Source organism: Balaenoptera ricei, chromosome 11, assembly GCF_028023285.1.
Source record: "Balaenoptera ricei isolate mBalRic1 chromosome 11, mBalRic1.hap2, whole genome shotgun sequence".
Classification (NCBI taxonomy): domain Eukaryota; kingdom Metazoa; phylum Chordata; class Mammalia; order Artiodactyla; family Balaenopteridae; genus Balaenoptera; species Balaenoptera ricei.
In genome coordinates this window covers 68,697,087-68,716,224 of record NC_082649.1, presented here as the reverse complement: position 1 = coordinate 68,716,224, position 19,138 = coordinate 68,697,087, and the positions used below count along the sequence as shown (strand labels likewise).

The window sequence follows — 19,138 nt, the reverse complement described above, 5'->3', positions numbered from 1 at the left end:
TCTGGCCTCCCCAGACACCCTTCTGACCTCAGAACTGGCAATCAACTGGCTGTCCACAGACCTGTGCAGGCCCTATTGGGGCTGCTTAGTAGGATTTGGGGGTTGTTGGTACCCAAGAGCCAATCAGAGACAAGGACAGGTGAATCCAGCTCAGCCCCCAGCCGCCCTAATCAGGCTGGCATGGCCCCAATCCCTCAACTGCTGACTCCGCAGCCCCTGTACGCTGCCCCCCAAACCCTCTGGGAGAGACTCTGGAGGTAGTCCTGCCCTGCTCCAGAGCAGGGAGACATGTTCCACAGGATCCAGGCTCAGAAAGGGGAGGAGAGGGCCTCAAGTTCCAGGGTGGGGGCATTGGGGGGTAGGCCTGGCAGCAGGGAGTAGAGGGAGAAGCATGCAAGGAGCACCTGACCCCTGCCCAGCACTGGGCTCAGCACTGCTCCTTACCTAGCTCACACCAGCCCTGGCGGATGGGTACCCACATCATTTTACTGATGAGGAAGTGGAGGCTCAGAGGGTCACACAGCAGGACGTAGTTGAGAAGGGCTGGTGACTCTGAACCAGGGTTCCATGCTCAGCAGGGAGTCAAGAGGGAAAGGTGGACATTGCATTTGCCCTGTACCAAGGTCTGGATCTGACCTGGTCAAGGCCTCTACATGCCTCCATGATTCCAATGGACTTGGGTGGGTGTGCATGTCTGCTACGTGTACTGGGTGTGTGCATGTATACTTTACTGGTACCAAGCAAGGCAATGACATGACACGTTTGTCTATGTATACTTGTGTGTTTATGTCTGCATTTTTATGCCTTTGTGAATGCATGTGTGTGTCTATGCTTGCCTGTTTGTGTACTGTGTGTGCATGTGCATGGATGTGGTTTTGTGCATTTCTCTTCATGTGCAGATGTGTTTGTATGTGTACTTTATTGTGCTAAAGTGGGTTAATATGTGCGTGTGTGTGCATGAATGTATAAGTGCATGTATATGTGCATGTGTGTGTGCACTTGCCTGTGTACATGTACATTTATGCATGTGTCTGCCTGTATGTGTGCACACTTGCACATACCTGTGTCTACGTGTACCCATGGTGCAACACTCTGACCTGCGGAGGTGGCCAGGCTCTTCCAGGGAATGTTTTGCAGGCCTGTTATCAGATGGGAAAACTGAGTCCTGAAGCAGGTCTGGTGTTCCCAGGGGAGGAGCAGATGAGCCCCACTCCTCTTCTGTCCCCTGTCGGTAATCCAGGACCTGCCTAGGGGTATCTCCAGGGCATGCCGCCTCAGTTTAGGGTCAGAGGTCTCTGTGGGGGTTTAGATGGGACAGGACGTGCTGCTGAGTGGAAGTGGTTCAACTGAGCATGTAATGTTGAGTTCCAGCCTCTGGAGATTTGCCACCTCCCATCAGAAGACCCAAATCCTGGGCTCTCAAGGCCCCTTCTGGCTGAACTCCCCGGAAACCTGGCTGTCTTAGGACTCAACTCTTGCGGACCTGGGGTGCCAGGGCCCCAGATACTGAGCATTGAAGACTGTCCCTAGTGTTGGGAAAGCTGGACAGGTGCATGTAAATCAATGAAGTTAGAACACACCCTTACACTATACACAAAAATCAACTCAAAATGGCTTAAAGACTTAAACACGACACCATAAAACTCCTAGAAGAGAACATAGGCAAAACATTCTGACATAAATTGTACCAATATTTTCTCAGGTCAGTCTCCCAAAGGAATAGAAATAAAAGGAAAAATGAACAAAGGTGACCTAATCAAACTTAAAAGCTTTTGCACAGCAGAAGCAAGAACAACTACAATTCTGCAGCCTGTGGAAGGAAAACCACACTCACAGAAAGATAGACAAAATGAAAAGGCAGAGGACTTTGTACCAGATGAAGGAACAAGATAAAAACCCCAGAAAAACAACTAAATGAAGTGGAGATAGGCAACCTTCTAGAAAAAGAATTCAGAATAATGATAGTGAAGATGATCCAGGACCTCGAAAAAAGAATGGAGGCAAAGATCGAGAAGATGCAAGAAATGTTTAACAAAGACCTAGAAGAATTAAAGAACAAACACCTAGAAGAATTAAAGAACAAACAGAGATGAACAATACAATAACTGAAATGAAAACTACACTAGAAGGAATCAATAGCAGAATAACTGAGGCAGAAGAACAGATAAGTGACCTGGAACACAGAATAGTGGAATTCACTGCTGCGGAACAGAATAAAGAAAAAAGAATGAAAAGAAAGGAAGACAGCCTAAGGGACCTCTGGGACAACATTAAACGCAACAACATTCGCATCATAGGGGTCCCAGAAGGAGAAGAGAGAGAGAAAGGACCCAAGAAAATATTTGAAGAGATTATAGTCGAAAACTTCCCTAACATGGGAAAGGAAATAGCCACCCAAGTCCAGGAAGCACAGAGAGTCCCAGGCAGGATAAACCCAAGGAGAAACACAGCGAGACACATAGTAATCAAATTGATAAAAATTAAAGACAAAGAAAAATTATTGAAAGCAGCAAGGGAAAAACAACAAATAACATACAAGGGAACTCCCATAAGGTTAACAGCTGATTTCTCAGCAGAAACTCTACAAGCCAGGAGGGAGTGGCACGACATATTTAAAGTGATGAAAGGGAAGAACTTACAACCAAGATTACTCTACCTGCAAGGATCTCATTCAGATTCGACGGAGAAATCAAAAGCTTTACAGACAAGCAAAAGCTAAGAGAATTCAGCACCACCAAACCAGCTCTACAACAAATGCTACAGGAACTTCTCTAAGTGGGAATCACAAGAGAAGAAAAGGACCTACAAAAACAAACCTATAACAAGTAAGAAAATGGTAATAGGAACATACATGTCGATAACTACCTTAAATGTGAATGGATTAAATGCTCCAAGCAAGAGACACAGGCTCGCTGAATGGACACAAAAACAAGACCCATATATATGCTGTCTACAAGAGACCCACTTCAGACCTAGGGACACACACAGACTGAAAGTGAGGGGATGGAAAAAGATATTCCATGCAAATGGAAATCAAAAGAAAGCTGGAGTAGCAATATTCATATCAGATAAAAGAGACTTTAAAATAAAGAATGTTGGGGGCTTCCCTGGTGGCGCAGTGGTTGAGAATCTGCCTGCCAATGCAGGGGACACGGGTTCGAGCCCTGGTCTGGGAAGATCCCACATGCCGCGGAGCGACTGGGCCCGTGAGCCACAACTACTGAGCCTGCGCGTCTGGAGCCTGTGCTCCGCAACAAGAGAGACCGCAATAGTGAGAGGCCCGCGCATCACGATGAAGAGTGGCCCCTGCTTGCCGCAACTAGAGAAAGCCCTTGCACAGAAACGAAGACCCAACACAGCCAAAAATAAATAATAAATAAATAATAAATTTTAAAAAATAAATAAATAAAAAATAAAGAATGTTACAAGAGACAAGGAAGGACACTACATAATGATCAAGGGATCAATCCAAGAAGAAGATATAACGATTATAAATATATATGCACCCAACATAGGAGCACCTCAATACATAAGGCAACTGCTAACAGCTATAAAAGAGGAAATCGACAGTAACACAGTAATAGCGGGGGGCTTTAACACATCACTTACACCAATGGACAGATCATCCAGACAGAAAATTAATAAGGAAACACAAGCTTTAAATGACACAATAGACCAGACAGATTTAATTGATATTTATAGGACATTCCATCCAAAAACAGCAGATTACACTTTCTTCTCAAGTGCACACAGAACATTCTCCAGGATAGATCACATCTTGAGTCACAAATCAAGCCTCAGTAAATTTAAGAAAACTGAAATCATATCAAGCATCTTTTCCAGCCGCAACACTATGAGATTAGAAATCAACTACAGGGAAAAAAACATAAAAAACACAAACACATGGAGGCTAAACAATAGGTTACTAAATAACCAAGAGATCACTGAAGAAATCAAAGAGGAAATCAAAAAATACCTAGAGACAAATGACAATGAAAACACGACGATCCAAAACGATCTGGGATGCAGAAAAAGCAGTTCTAAGGGGAAGTTTATAGCAATACAAGCCTACCTCAAGAAACAAGAAAAATCTCAAATAAACAATCTAACCTTACCCCTAAAGGAACTAGAGAAAGAAGAACAAACAAAACCCAAAGTCAGGAGAAGGAAAGAAATCATAAAGATCAGAGCAGAAATAAATGAAATAGAAACAAAGAAAACAATAGCAAAGTCCAGGACCAGATGGCTTCACAGGTGAATCCTATCAAACATTTAGAGAAGAGCTAACACCCATCCTTCTCAAACTCTTCCAAAAAATTTCAGAGGAAGGAACACTCCCAAACTCATTCTATGAGGCCACCATCACCCTGATACCAAAACCAGACAAAGATACTACAAAAAAAGAAAATTACAGACCAATATCACTGATGAATATAGATGCAAAACTCCTTAACAAAATACTAGCAAACAGAATCCAACAACACATTAAAAGGATCATACACCATGATCAAGTGGGATTTATCCCAGGGATGCAAGGATTCTTCAATATACGCAAATCAATCAATGTGATACACCATATTAACAAACTGAAGAAGAAAAACCATATGATTGTCTCAATAGACGCAGAAAAAGCTTTTGACAAAATTCAACACCCATTTATGATAAAAACTCTCCAGAAAGTGGGCATAGAGGGAACCTACCTCAACATAATAAAGGCCATATACAACAAACCCACAGCAAACGTCATTCTCAATGGTGAAAAACTGAAAGCATTTCCTCTAAGATCAGGAACAAGACAAGGATATCCACTCTCACCACTATTATTCAACATAGTTTTGGAAGTCCTAGCCGTGGCAATCAGAGAAGAAAAAGAAATAAAAAGAATACAAATTGGAAAAGAAGAAGTAAAACTGTCACTGTTTGCAGGTGACATGATACTATACATAGAGAATCCTAAAGATGTCACCAGAAAACTACTAGAGCTAATCAATGAATTCGGTAAAGTTGCAGGATACAAAATTAATGCACAGAAATCTCTTGCATTCCTATACACGAACAACGAAAGATCAGAAAGAGAAATTAAGGAAACAATCCTATTCACCATTGCAACAAAAAGAATAAAATACCTAGGAATAAACCTACCTAAGGAAGTAGAAGACCTGTACTCAGAAAACTATAAGACACTGATGAAAGAAATCAAAGATGACACAAACAGATGGGGAGATATACCAAGTTCTTGGATTGGAAGAATCAATATTGTGAAAATGACTATACTACCCAAAGCAGTCTACAGATTCAATGCAATCCCTATCAAATTACCAGTGGCATTCTTTACAGAACTAGAACAAAAAAATCTTAAAATTTGTATGGAGACACAAAAGACCCCGAATAGCCAAAGCAGTCTTGAGGGAAAAAAATGGAGCTGGAGGAATCAGACTCCCTGACTTCAGACTATACTACAAAGCTACAGTAATCAAGACAATATGGTACTGGCACAAAAACAGAAATATAGATCAATGGAACAGGATAGAAAGCCCAGAGATAAACCCATGCACATATGGTCAACTAATCTATGACAAAGGAGGCAAGGATATACAATGGAGAAAAGACAGTCTCTTCAATAAGCGGTGCTGGGAAAACTGGACAGCTACATGTAAAAGAATGAAATTAGAACACGCTCTAACACCATACACAAAAATAAACTCAAAATGGATCAGAGACCGAAATGTAAGACCGGACACTATAAAACTCTTAGAGGAAAACATAGGAAGAACACTCTGACATAAATCACAGCAAGATCTTTTTTTGATCCACCTCCTAGAGTAATGGAAATAAAAACAAAAATAAACAAATGGCACCTAATGAAACTTAAAAGCTCTTGCACAGCAAAGGAAACTACAAACAAGATGAAAAGACAACCCTCAGAATGGGAGAAAATATTTGCAAATGAATCACGAACAAAGGATTAATCTTCAAAATATATAAACAGCTCATGCAGCTCAATATTAAAAAAACAAACAACCCAATCCAAAAATGGGCAGAAGACCTAAATAGACATTTCTCCAAAGAAGACATACAGATGGCCAAGAAGCACATGAAAAGCTGCTCAACATCACTAATTATTAGAGAAATGCAAATCAAAACTACAATGAGGTATCACCTCACACCAGTTAGAATGGGTATCATCAGAAAATCTACAAACAACAAATGCTGGAGAGGGTGTGGAGAAAAGGGAACCCTCTTGCACTGTTGGTGGGAATGTAAATTGATACAGCCACTATGGAGAACAGTATGGAGGTTCCTTAAAAAACTAAAAATAGAACTACCATATGATCCAGCAATCCCACTACTGGGCATATACTCAGAGAAAACCATAATTCAGAAAGACACATGCACCCCAATGTTCATTGCAGCACTATTTACAATAGCCAGGTCATGGAAGCAACCTAAATGCCCATCGACAGACAAATGGATAAAGAAGATGTGGTACATATATACAATGGAATATTAGTCAGCCATAAAAATGAACGAAATTGGGTCATTTGTAGAGACGTGGATGGATCTAGAGACTGTCAAACAGAGTGAAGTAAGTCAGAAAGAGAAAAATATCGTATATTAACGCATATATGTGGAACCTAGAAAAATGGTACAGATGAACTGGTTTGCAGGGCAGAAATAGAGACACAGATGTAGAGAACAAACATATGGACACCAGGGGGGAAAGTGGCGGGGGGTAGTGGTGGTGGTGGTGGGATGAATTGGGAGATCGGGATTGACATGTATACACTAATATGTATAAAATAGATAACTAATAAGAACCTGCTGTATAAAAAAAATAAATAAAATTAAATTTAAAAAATAAAAGCTTTTGCACAACAAAGGAAACCATAAACAAAACAAAAAGACAACCTACAGAATGGGAGAAGATATTTGCAAACGATGCGATCAGCAAGGGCTTAATTTCCAAAATATACAAACAGCTCATGCAGTTCAACAACAAAAAAACAATAATCCAGTTGAAAAATGGGCAGAGGAACTAAGTAGACATTTCTTCAGAGAAGACATACCGATGGCCAACAGGCACATGAAAAGACGCTTAACATCGCTAATTATTAGAGAAATGAAAATCAAAACTACAATGAGGTACCACCTCACACTGGTCAGAATGGCCATCATTAAGAAGTCCTCAAATAACAAGTGCTGGAGAGGGTGTGGAGAAAAGGGAACCCTCCTACACTGTTCGGGGGAATGTAAGTTGGTGCAGCCACTATGGAAAACAGTATGGAGGTTCCTCAAAAAACTAAAAATAGAGTTGCCATATGACCCAGCAATCCCATTCCTGGTCATATATCCAGACAAAACTATAATTCAAAAAGATACATGTACCCCTATGTTCATAGCAGCACTATCCACAATAGCCAAGACATGGAAACAACCTAAATGTCCATCAATAGATGAATGGATAAAGATGGGGTACATATATACACTGGAATACTACTCAGCCATAAAAAGGAACGAAATGATGCCATTTGCAGCAACATGGATGGAACTAGAGATTATAATACTAAGTAAGTCAGAAAGACACTTATATTTCACTTATATGTGGAATCTAAAATATGACACAGATGAACTTTCATGAAACAGAAACAGACTCACAGACACAGAGAACAGACTTGTGGTTGCCAAGGGGGAGTGGAGCGGGAAAGGGATGGAGTGAGAGGTTGGGGTTAGCAGATGCAAACTATTATATACAGAATGGATAAACAACAAGGTCCTACTGTATAGCACAGGGAAATATATTCAATATTCTGTGATAAACCATAATGGAAACGAATATTTAAAAAAAAGAATGTATATATAACTGAATCACTTTGCTCTTCAGCAGAAATTAACACAACATTGTAAATCAACTATACTTCAATAAAAAAATTCACACACACACAAACACACACAAAGGCTGTCCCTAAACGTGTGGGAAGTGGATACTGGCTCTGTGAGCTGGTGGCTTCAACATCTACTCTGTTGGGTGAGGGGGGATCTGTCCAGGAGCAACAGATCATTTGTGCCACTTTCAACCTTTAGGCCCCATTCGTCCTCTACCCCACCACCATGCTGTAAGTGGGCCCCGGGAGTCTCTGCAGCCCCTACACACTGCCCAGGGGGTTGGGGTGGTGCAGGAGCCCAGGTTTGTTAAACCAACAAGAACCTGCTTTCTACATATTGGGTTTACTTAAAGTGGGACCATTCCACTGCCTCCCCATCACCACCTGGCTCCCCTTGCCTGCCAGGTATGGCCCTAAGCCCTGCTGGATCCGTGCGCCTCCATAGCTATTGGCTTCCCCTGCCAGAGCTTGACTCGTTAAATTTGGCCTGGGGCCCCCAGCACCACTTCCTCCTCTCCAGCAGCTCCCCGCATATCCTGGTCTTCCCTGCCTCTGGACATTTGCTTGTGCTGGACCCTCTGCTGAGATCTGGCTGGAAGGATGCAGGAAGAATGGGAATTTTGTTGATTCCCAGGGCAGGGGCAGCTGAACTGTAAGGGCTGTGGATTTGTCTTGCCAATTCTGAGTCCTGAGTTCCTGGCAAGACACAAAGCCAAGTGAGAAAGCAATGTGAACGAATGATCAAACAATTGAGTGAGTGAATGGACGCTGGGCTTGCAAAAGAGACCGTGGGGGAACTGGTGGTCAAGCCACATTGGTGGGTGGCGGGGGGGGCAGGAGGGAGAGAATCTGGGTATGGGCTGAACCCCCGTCCTCCCTCCTTTGCCAAGGAGAAAGCCAAAGTCCAGTCCCAGAGCCAGTGTTTATTAGCAAGATGGAACCCAAGGGCAGGTGTGGCCTGAACAGCAGAGGGCTGCCAGGAGCCCCCACCCACCTACCCAACTGCCCCCCAGAGCTATTTACACCCATCATCTGAAGTGGTGGGCAGAAGGGAGCCCTGGGGAGCCCCTGCAGGCCCCAGGCCTCCACCATGACCCCCTCTCCCCTCAGCCTGGCCCCTCTGCTTTTCTCCCAGCCCCTGCATCACAGCGGCACGGAGAAAGCAAAGAGGTAGAGTGGCCAGGCAGGGAGGGAAGGAGGGGCTGGAGGGGCTGCCCCACCCAGACAGGGCTCCTCTTCTCCTGTCCCCAATAAATAGAGAATAAATACCCAGGAAAGGGCTGGCCTTGACTGAGTGCCCCTCTCCCAGGCAGGAGCCGGCATCCTGTGCCAGCCCCTTCTTCCCTTCTCTGAGCGCATCTGAGCCCTCACCCCCACCCCCGGTCTCCAAAGCAGTCCTCGCATCCACATGTATGCCAACAGCACACATGGGCGAAGGTGTACAGTCCGTGCCCCATCCAGGTAGAGCTTGCTCCCTCCCTGTGTCCTGTAGATCTTGGCGGTGGCTGTCGAGCAGGTAGACTCCCAGCTGAGCCTGGGGACTGTGTGGTCCTGGCCCGGCCCGGCCAACTGGCCGGGCCTGGTTAGGTGGGCTCCGTTTTCTGCCGTCTCTGACCAGCATGGGTCTAAGTTTTGGATGATGCTGCCGCTGAGGCACGCTATTTACAACCCACCAATAAATACTGTCTTTGCAGGGGCAGGGTGTATATAGAATATAGATATTTTATATATATATATATATCTTTTATATTAAAAGGGACGAGGACTAGGCCGGCCCATCGCAGGGCTCAGACAGCAGGCCTCATGTGTCCGGCGGGTGGTGGCGGCGGTTCCGGGGTTTTTTCTGGTCCTGGGGTTCAGGAGGCCTGGGTGCCCCTGGGGCCTCCCTGGGACTGGGGGGCACATGGCGCCAGTAGCCCTGGCAGTACTGGTGGATGAGGCCCACTTCTGGCTGGGCCAGGAGCTGGGCCAGCTCCTGGTAAGGGGGTGTGGGGGGCCCGGCGCCTGGGGGCGGTGGGACGCTCACAGCTGGGGGTGGGAAGAGGGCAGCATGGACGGCGTCCTGGACCAGTACATGCAGCTGCACTCGTGTGATGACATGCTTGAAGTTGTTCTCGGTGGCTGTACAGGAGTAGAGGCCGCGATCACCAAGCTGCAGGGCGCGAAGCAGCAAGCCCTGTTCCGTGCGCAGGAAGCGGTCGTCTGCACGCATCTGTGGGGGCAGGGGCTGGGGCTCAGGGGCTGCAGGACCACCCTGTTGCCCCGGCCAGCTCCCCGATCGGACCACCTCTGGGGCCACCCCATGCAGGGGCACCCATGTAGAATTTCCATATACCAAGAAAAACAAGTTTCCATATAACATCTGAATAATAAACACTTCCATTTCAGGAGGAATGACCATAAGGGGATTCTGTACAATGAGAGAATTCTGGAGCACACACACAATTTCTATTTAATGAGAATAAACAGATGTTGGGGCACCCTCATAGAATTTCCATGTAGAAGGGATTGCCTAGAAGGTATTTCCATAATAGGAAGGCTACCCCACAGAATTTCCATATGCTGGAACTCATCCACGCGACATTTCCATACAATGAGGTATACTGACAAGAAAGTACACATATGGAATTCTCATATAAAAAGGCATGCCTACAAGTAGTTTCCATGTAATATGGACACCCCACAGAGTTTCCATATAACTGGTTTCACCCAAATGATCTCCACATAGGGAAGGGAGCTTGGAAGGACTTTCTTAGAATGAGGGCTGCCCCAGTTTGGTTTCTATACCACATTTCACCCACGTAGAATTTCTACTGTACAAGGGACTCTCCCAACCATGGTGAGGGCTGACTGTGGGGCACAGGAAATCACCTCTCTGCGCCGGTCACTGGGATCTCGCTGGAACAGCCACTTAACGGTAGCCTGGGGCGAGCGGGGCTGGCACTCAAGGAAGGCTGCGCTCCCTGCCACGCCATACTGCACAGACTCCACGGCATTCTTATTGGCTGTAGAACAAGAGGGTGCCACGTGAAAGCAGCACTACCTCTTGGCAGACTGCAGGCTGGCGAGGGCCATATACAGGGATACCCACCCATACAGGCAGGGCTGTGCCATCAGGCAGCCACTCCTTGAGGGGGTGGCCAAGGACATCCCTTCTCCAAAACCCCTCACCCCCTCACCCCCACGGACCATGTGAGAATCCTTCCAGTGGGGGCCCCATGAGCAGCTCTGTGGGCTGCACAGCTCCGCACCGAGGAGCACCCAGTGGTGAGACACAGCACTCACCGTTGGAATTGAACCCACGGCACTGCCTGATGGGGTTCCCGTGCCGGACGTCCTGCCGGCGGCTCCTCCTGGATGAAGATAGCTCCTGAGGGAGTATTCCCAAGAAAACTTGCCCCCCAAGTCTCTATAACCCCGAAACTCCAGGGTAGGATGTCTCACCCATAAAGTCCCCCAGGGTAATATCACATCCACCTCTAGACCTCCAGGACAGAGCCCTGGGTCTGGTGGCCAAAATTCCAAGGGTCTCGGGGTTCACACCTCTTAGAGGACGCTGTATAGCGGGAACAGGCTTGGCCATCCCAGGCACAATAGGGGTCCCGGGCAAGGCAGCAGTCGGCACAGGCGGCCCCATATGCCTGGCAGCGGTGCAGGCTCAGGTGTGTGACTCCCGCGGCTGAGGCCACGTACAGTTGTTGCTGTGGGCAGGGGTAGGAGCTTGTCAGTTCCCTCCCCATAGCCAGCCTTCCATAGGAGCCAGTTGGGCCAGGCTCCTCCCCTTCTTGTTCTGTGCCTCAGTGTCCCCATCTCTTTGCCAAGGGCTTGACCCCAAGGTGAAGCAGCCTCCATCCCTACCCTCAGCCCACCTCACCAAAACTCACCCTCTTGGAAGAGATGGTCATGGTCTTAACAGGTGCTGGGTCCTAGAAGAAGATAGGGATTAGCTTATGACCCTGGGGACCCCCTTCCTTTCCTGACCTGGAGGTCTGAGGTCAGGAGGTGGTACTGAGGAGGGCCATGGTGAGGAGGACAGGACTGGGTGGTGTCACACCCACCTTGAAGACCTCCACCTCCTCTAGCATGAGCTCCTCCATCTCCTGGTCATCCTTAGGCAGCACGATGACCTTCTGCACTGTCCCGCGGTCTGGAACGGGCCGGGCAGGGCCTCAGTGGGGCTGAGGACGCTGGGAAAGGGGCACCAGCCTCAGCCCCTTCCCCCACCAGGGCCCAAACCCCCCAAGGGCAGTGGAGTGGGAGCTCTGTGCCAAGGTTGAAGAGTTGCCCTCAGATGAGGGGAAGAGGTCTAAGGGGACTGGCCCTGGATAAGGGGGGAGTCACAGCTAGAGTCTGCCCCTCTGACCCCAGACCCTCATTTTGGGAAGTTGCGAACAGGCTGCAGGAAGTATTCCCTTATGTTGAGGGCTACTGGAACAGCGGTGTGTGCAGTTTGCATGTGCACACGAGAGCATGTGTGTCAGTATTTGGACCCAGGTATCCTGGAGGTGTCTGGCTCTGTCCTCCCTCTTCCCGCCCAAACATGGGTCCCCAGGCACCCAGTGTCCCTGCTCTCCCGGCCACCAGGGATAGGGATGAAAATGGGGTTTCGCCATCCCCATTCTCAGTTATCCTGGTAATAGAGAGAAGCCTCCAAAGGATGAAGGCGGCAGAGCTGACACTGACAACCCTGTAGTAACCCCCTAGCAGGGCAGGGCCCAGCCCTATGGATCAGTACCCTCCACCCAGTGGGCCCAGTGTCGGAGGGGCCGGGAGCAGCAGTGGGTACCTGTGCCCAGGAAAAGCACCTCATAGCGCCCGTCGGCTGCATCCACCTGGTCCACGGCAACAGTGGTGAGACGGTAGGGAGCGCCTGTGCGGACCACTAGGGGCCGCCGCTGCAGAGGGTAAACGGCCTGGTACATGAGTGGGTGGGTGCGCATGAAGTTGATCACTTCATCAGGATAGTCCTTGGTGGACTTCATGGATGGCGTGAAGGTTCCACCAGGGCACTGCAGGCAGGTGATGAGCGTCAGGCCCAGGCTGCCCAGGGCACTCTGGACCCATTAGCTTCAGAAGAGGTCTCCGCTGTCTGTCCCCACCAGCTCCACCTGCTCCGCTTCTCAGAACACCCATCTGGGCTTTTGCCCAATACCCAACCTCTCTGCAGGTCCGGCACCAGCTGAGGTCCCAAGGTCTCACACGGTCACATCCCATGGCCATCTCCCCAGCTTCACGTGCCATGACTTTGTGGCAGCGTTTGGCAGAGCTGACAATGGCCTTTCTAGGTCCTCATCCCCACCCCCTTGTCTCCTTCCTCTGACTGTTCTTCCAGTTCGCCCCTTCCCCAGCTCCACCGCTGCTCAGCAGGAGGGCAGGCCCGGAGCTCCTTTAACACCCTAGGCATGTGATCAGATTATGAAGCTCTCCTGCTTAGACTCCCGCAGTGGTCCATGTCACACCAAGATCAGGTGGATCGCCTCCCACTACTGCAGGGGCTCCTGCCCACCCCCACCTCCAGCCTGCCTGGGAGACTTCCCTACAACCTTCAGCTTCCAACAGCCTCCCAGAGGGAGCAGCCTGCCACACCCAGCCACCATCTTTGTTTCAGGATCCTAACTGGATTCTTTCACAGCCCGACACTGTGTGTAAATGGTGTTTTCCTTATGGTGTGTTTTGTTTTAACTTCAGCTTTATTGAGGGTGAATGGTGAGTTTATATGTGTGTATGGTCCACCTCCGCCCCCGCCCCCGCCAACTTGGCTGTGAGTGCCACGATGGTGCGGCCCATGTCTGCAAAGGGCCTGACCCAGCACAGTTCTCGTGGAAAGAGAGGAAAGGGAAAGGTGGAGTGAGTGGGGTCCTCACCGTGCCGGGCCGTGGGTAGGGCATCTTCCCTGAGAAGGGCATCCATTGGTAGTTGGGGCCCTCCTTGTGGGCAAAGGGCCCATTGAAGACCATGCGAATGTCAGCCATGGAGTAGACACACACGGCAGAGCCTCGGAACACAGAGCTGCGGGCAAGGCAGGCTGCTGCTGCGGGTGGGGCAGACCCTTGGCCCAGGGTCCCTCCCCAGCCTGCCCTCACCCACAGCTCCCCACCAGGATGGGGTCCTCCACAAATCATAGCCCCCCAACTCAGTCACACCCTGCCACTGCCGGCCCCAGCCCCAGTCTCACCCCGAGGAGGTAAAGACAGCATAAATGACTGGGTTCCTCACATCCTGGGTCTGCTGAACAAACACATCCTCTGGGGACAGAAGGAGAGGGGGCTGGGAGGGTACCTTGGCCACGAGCCCCAAGGCCCTGCCCACTCCTGGGTGGGGGGCACCAGGCTTCCCCTGACCACCCATCCGGCCGCCATCCCCTGCGGTAGCCATAGGCCCCCGCCCGCCTGCCGGGTGCTCACGGAGCTCGTCAAAGTGGGTCTCGATGCCATCCTCGCCTGGCACAGAGCAGACCAGCCTTGCCTTCAGGAATGTGCTCCACTTGTTGACCAGGCAGCAGTGGCCGCCGTCATCGTTCTGGGGGGCAGGGGGCAGGGGCTGGGTCAGATCAGCTCACTCACCCCAAAGACTCTGCCAGAGCAGGGCTGATGGAACCAGGACTGGGCCTGGGGAGGGGGCAGCAAGGCGCCTCATACCAGGCAGATCCGCCCGATGCGGGCATACACGGCGGGGCTCTGCGGTGCCTCCGCGGACCGCTCACGGAAGAAGAAGTAGAGCTTGTCGTCGTTGCGCTCGGCGCTGTCAGGGATGAGCTCGGCATGGATGAATGAAGGGTCTGCAGGCGGGCAGGCGTCAGTGGACCGCACCTTCCTTGGACAAGGCCTCTTTCCCGGGCCAGGTACAAGAAGACCCCCAAGTCTTCCGGGGATAAGAAACTACCCCCGCCCCAGCCAGTCAAGGGCCAAAAATTCTCCCACGAGTGTTTCTTTATGATCTCTGTGCCACACCCCAGACATGCTGCCTGCCGGAGGTGTTGCGGGCTCTGCTCACCATTGAGCCACCGAGAGTTGTACTGATCCGTGCGCATGGCCGTCTGCTTTCCAAGCGTGCGGAAGATGGCTGCGTCGGTGCCCATGAAGTCGATGTACACACCTGCATAGAGCTCCTCATCTGTGGGTGGGTCAGTGGGTCAGTCAGGGGGGCGCCCTTGGCTAAGGCCGGTGCACAGCAGAGATGACCTCCAGGGCAGGGTCCCATCTCCCCCTCAGGTTCTCCAGGGCAATTGTATCACCAGTGGGGCGTTGGTGAATGTTTTAACAACTGGCTCTGGGAGGACTGGGATTAGTAGCAGTTGGCTCTGATTAGCAGCCAGAGCCAATTTCTGTGGTGTAAATACTCCCACCATGGCTGATTTCAAGCTACTAACCTGAGGTCACTGAAAATAGAGTTGGGAAGACCTGCCAAAACCATTGTCTAGTATTTCCACCCCATAGATACGAGAGATGTAAATAATCTCAAGAACATAGATAATAATAAAATATAGTAAAATAATTAGGAAGTAATGAGTTTTGAGTATTTTTACCTTTGTTTTTAAAGTAATTTATTTAACTGTAAGTGTATATAATTTACTTTCTAATAATAGCTGTGTTTAACAGCTGCCCCACAGAATACTTGAAAATTTAAACAGAAAATTTGACAAACACACTGCCTCCAGCACACCACTCCAAGTCTTCCCTCTAGACTCCCCCAGGGCAGGCCCTGTCTTCCCCCATCAGACTCCCTGGTCGGGACCCTGCCATCCGGCTAGGACCTTCTTACTCACTAAGAGTGAGAGGATAATGCCCACCCTCTGCCTTTCCCAGGCTTGGAGGTGGCACACTGCCCAGCAGCTGCTGAGAGGCAGACTCGGTTGGGCAGCCAGAAAGTAGGCAGAGTGCAGGGACCTGGGTCAGCAGTGGGCTCGCCCAACCTGGGGGTAGGGGCAGCAGCTGCTTCTGAGGTCCCAGGCAGGACTCCTCCTCAGAGAACATTCTCCCAACTCTCCCAGACACTTGGCCAGACCAGAAACAAACTCCCCTAGCTAGTCTCTGGGCCAGGACTCTCCATTGGTGCTGCCTTGTGGGCCTCTCCCAGCCTCCCAGACAATCCGAGAACAGGCTATGGGTCCACCGCCTCATACCACCCTCAGTACAGACTCCGCTTGTCTTCTCTTCCAGGAAGCCCGTGGCCGGGAGGGTTCTGGCCTTTGCATGGACCACACTGTGGATTTCAGGGTAGAATCTGCCCCCTGAGCCCACCACATCCCCATTCGAGGGGTGGGATGGAGGCTCATACCACCTAGTCTCTGCCCCCTCAGCGCACACTGGGGTCTGGTCTGTACCCTTCCCCTTGCCAAGTGGGGCCACATTGCGGGGGTGATGGGGGGGCAGGTTTCAGACACAGCAATTTCATGGTCTCTTCCCTGGGGTAAAGTGTTGTTGCCATGCTCCCTGCTCCAGAGGCAGAGGTCACACCTTTAGGTTTTAGAACCAGGGTGGGGTGGGAGCACTCACTGATGAGGGCTGAGGCTGTGTCCAGCTTGGGGTCGTAGGGACACTTGCCCTTTCCTGACTCGAGTTTCTCAGGCTCCAGGTAGAAGATGTAATCCTGCAAGGCAGAGAGGGGCTCAGCATCATCCAAGCCATCCCGCACAGGAAAGGCAAGGGTCATCAGGCTCCCAGGGTGAGAGCGAGCCCCCAGGGAAACCCTGAAGCCACCCTGCTTCACTCCCCAGATCTCATTGGGTTTTAACTCTATCTTGCCAGGTCTCCCAGGGCAGGGCGGTGCTGAGGGTTCCCAGGGAGGTGCTTCCTGGTCTAGATCTCAGATAAGACCTGGGAATCACGTCTCAGAGGACTCTGCTTTGGGGACCATGAGAGGGGCATCAGGTGGCCTTATAGGGGCTGAAGCCCCTCCATGCCAACTGGTTCAGGAAGACTCTGGCCGGGGCCCCCTTGGGCCACAGAGGCACAACTCTTTGAGCTGTGGCTGCCTGTCTTGGGCCACAAAGGGCAGGGGTACTGGCCAAGGGCCTGGGATCCTGTCCTTTGCCATTAGGTCCCACCAGGCCAGAGGGCTCTGAGGTTATTGTGTCGCCAGGTTTTGTGCCCTACCTGTGGTCCTCAGAATAGACTAATAGGCCAGGGCCTTTTCCCTGCCCCTCAGCAGAGCCCCCAGCTCCACATGTCTCCACAGGGAGCCGGGAGTTGAGGGGTCCAGCCCAGACCACATGGAATTCACAAAGCCTCCCCCATGCCTCCCAGCCCATCCCTGAAGATGCTAGGAGGAAGGCTGGTGAAGGCACTGGGACCAGGAAGAGCTCATGAGTAGGTTAAGGGAGGAAGAGGAGAGAGGCACAGAGGCAGGAAGGAGGTGGCAGCAGGTGGCAGAGATGGTGATGGGAAGGTGTACACAGGCCTGCTTCCAGTTACACTCTGCACACATGACTTCCTGCACACATGGGGCTGCACACACAGCTCGGCACGCATCACTGCCAACACACGGAACCCACTGTCCACACCTTGGGCACACACACGCAGAGTCTGAGCGGCCCCACTTCTCAGCACTCCCTGCCACAGACACGCGAGCTCAAGTGACCACTTGCTCTATCACTCACCGGCAGCCCCTGCCCAGCCCCAGCGCCCCCCAGCCCCGGCCCAGCCCCTCAGCCCTGTCCTGGGTCAAGTCTAGTAGACACACAGCTCTGCCCCTCCCACCCCAGGGGTTAACCCGTGCCCCAAGCAAGGCATGGGGCAGGGACACCTAAGAGCTATGTGTCAGGCTGCACACATGTGCCATTTTCCCACGCTGGGTGCTAAGCAAGGTGTGGGTTGGAGAGTGCCCAACGCGTGCCCACGCATGTCTACACACGTGTTCTGAGGGCGGAGGCATGGCTGTCCCCAGGGCTCCTGTCTTTCCCACCTGATGGCTTCATGATTTCTTGTCACACTGAGGCTGACATGAGTCCAACTGGGAATGCCTTCAGAGGCTGAGGGCACTGCAGGGGAAGGGGTGGGAGGGGGGCACAGAGGTGGACGGAAGACCCTGGGGAGGCTGGCCTGGGGTGCAGGCTCCTGGCTGGAAGGCCAGGCCCAGGAAGAGTTCGGTTCAGAGGCAGTGCTGCCTGGCAAGAGCCTGGAGGGATGAGGCCCACCTGGCGTGGGGCTGTGGGCGTCGGGTGGAGGGCATCATCAGTGGCTCTGCTGCCTCGGCCTCTGACCACCTGCATCTGGGTCCAGGGCGTGGCCTGAGAAGACGAGGAATATGGGTTAGAGCCAGGGGTGGCAGGGGCTGGGGGAGCGGGCTTGGGCTGCCAGCTTCTCACACCACACATGCCAGGAACACATGGGAGCACCTGAGCCCCCAGAGCACATATATGCGCCCCTGTGTGAACACATACACACAGCTGGGGCACACCTGCACACACCTGTGCCCCTTAGGTCCAATCATTCTCACACACTCCCTACAAGGTCACACCAGCTCACACACATGCCCACATGGAAATGGAGGAGGGCAAAAGCGGGCAGGGTGGGGCAGAGCTGAGGAAGGGGCAGCTCTCCCCCAGGCCGTATGGCAGAAGCTGACCCAGGCGTCCAGCCTCCTGATGCTGAGGCCCCCGCCAGGCCCTCTGGCTTTGGCTGCAGGGGCACTGTCCACATATGGAGGAAGCGCTCACTACATGCCAGGCACAGTGCTAAGAGCTCTGAGAGCGTTAGCTCACTGCCTCCTCCTCACACCGACCTGTGAGAAAGGCAGCTATTAGCCCCATTTTCAGGAGAGGAAACTGAGGCTCTGAGAGGTGGAAGAAGTCACTCACCCAAGGTCACAGGGCCGGGAAGTGGCAGGGCTGGGGCTCAAGCCCATCCTCCCATCAGAACCCTGGAAGGTAGCTATCAGTGGGGGCAGCACAGGGCCAGGGTGGGCGAGGCTTACCTGCGCGCGGCGGCCGCGGTTTACATAGGTGCACATGGGGTTGTAGGCGCCGGTCCCGCACACATACAGGTGTGTTCGGTTCCAGGGCTGGATGAGCCTGACGAAGTTCCCGCACTCACCCTGGGGCCAGAGGGAAAGCCAAGGAGGTGCCCAGATGCCTGCCTGGCCCCAGTGCCTTCCTGGAGTCCCCTGTCCCCCGCCGCCACCTCCCGCCACCCCACCTGTGACCCCACTGCACTCACGTTGCCATCCTTGCCTGAGAGCACGCACTCCTCAATGCGCTGTGGGGAGGCTGCCCAGTGGATCTGCCAGAGATGGAGGTCAGAGGGCCTGATGGAAGG

At 51.2% G+C, this 19,138-nt stretch overlaps 1 protein-coding gene across 6 annotated transcripts in view; it reads right to left on the bottom strand.

Moving 5' to 3' along the window:
- Positions 1-8,786: 8,786 nt before the first annotated feature.
- SEMA3F (semaphorin 3F) overlaps positions 8,787-19,138 on the bottom strand; it is a 28,666-nt gene continuing 18,314 nt past the window's right edge. For 3 of the 6 annotated variants that reach the window (XM_059939690.1, XM_059939692.1, XM_059939691.1), the window contains exons 4-18: positions 19,040-19,102; positions 18,798-18,917; positions 18,019-18,111; positions 16,379-16,472; positions 14,877-14,996; positions 14,522-14,661; positions 14,059-14,402; positions 13,748-13,892; positions 12,670-12,892; positions 11,942-12,030; positions 11,768-11,809; positions 11,427-11,584; positions 11,169-11,236; positions 10,755-10,888; positions 8,787-10,095 (exon numbers count right to left, since the gene is read on the bottom strand). In XM_059939690.1, the coding sequence (XP_059795673.1) occupies positions 9,685-10,095; positions 10,755-10,888; positions 11,169-11,236; positions 11,427-11,584; positions 11,768-11,809; positions 11,942-12,030; positions 12,670-12,892; positions 13,748-13,892; positions 14,059-14,402; positions 14,522-14,661; positions 14,877-14,996; positions 16,379-16,472; positions 18,019-18,111; positions 18,798-18,917; positions 19,040-19,102 (2,244 nt within the window). In that variant the 3' untranslated portion in view covers positions 8,787-9,684. The remainder of the gene's footprint in view (positions 10,096-10,754; positions 10,889-11,168; positions 11,237-11,426; positions 11,585-11,767; positions 11,810-11,941; positions 12,031-12,669; positions 12,893-13,747; positions 13,893-14,058; positions 14,403-14,521; positions 14,662-14,876; positions 14,997-16,378; positions 16,473-18,018; positions 18,112-18,797; positions 18,918-19,039; positions 19,103-19,138) is intronic. The other 3 variants (XM_059939693.1, XM_059939695.1, XM_059939694.1) reach the window with 2 other exon arrangements.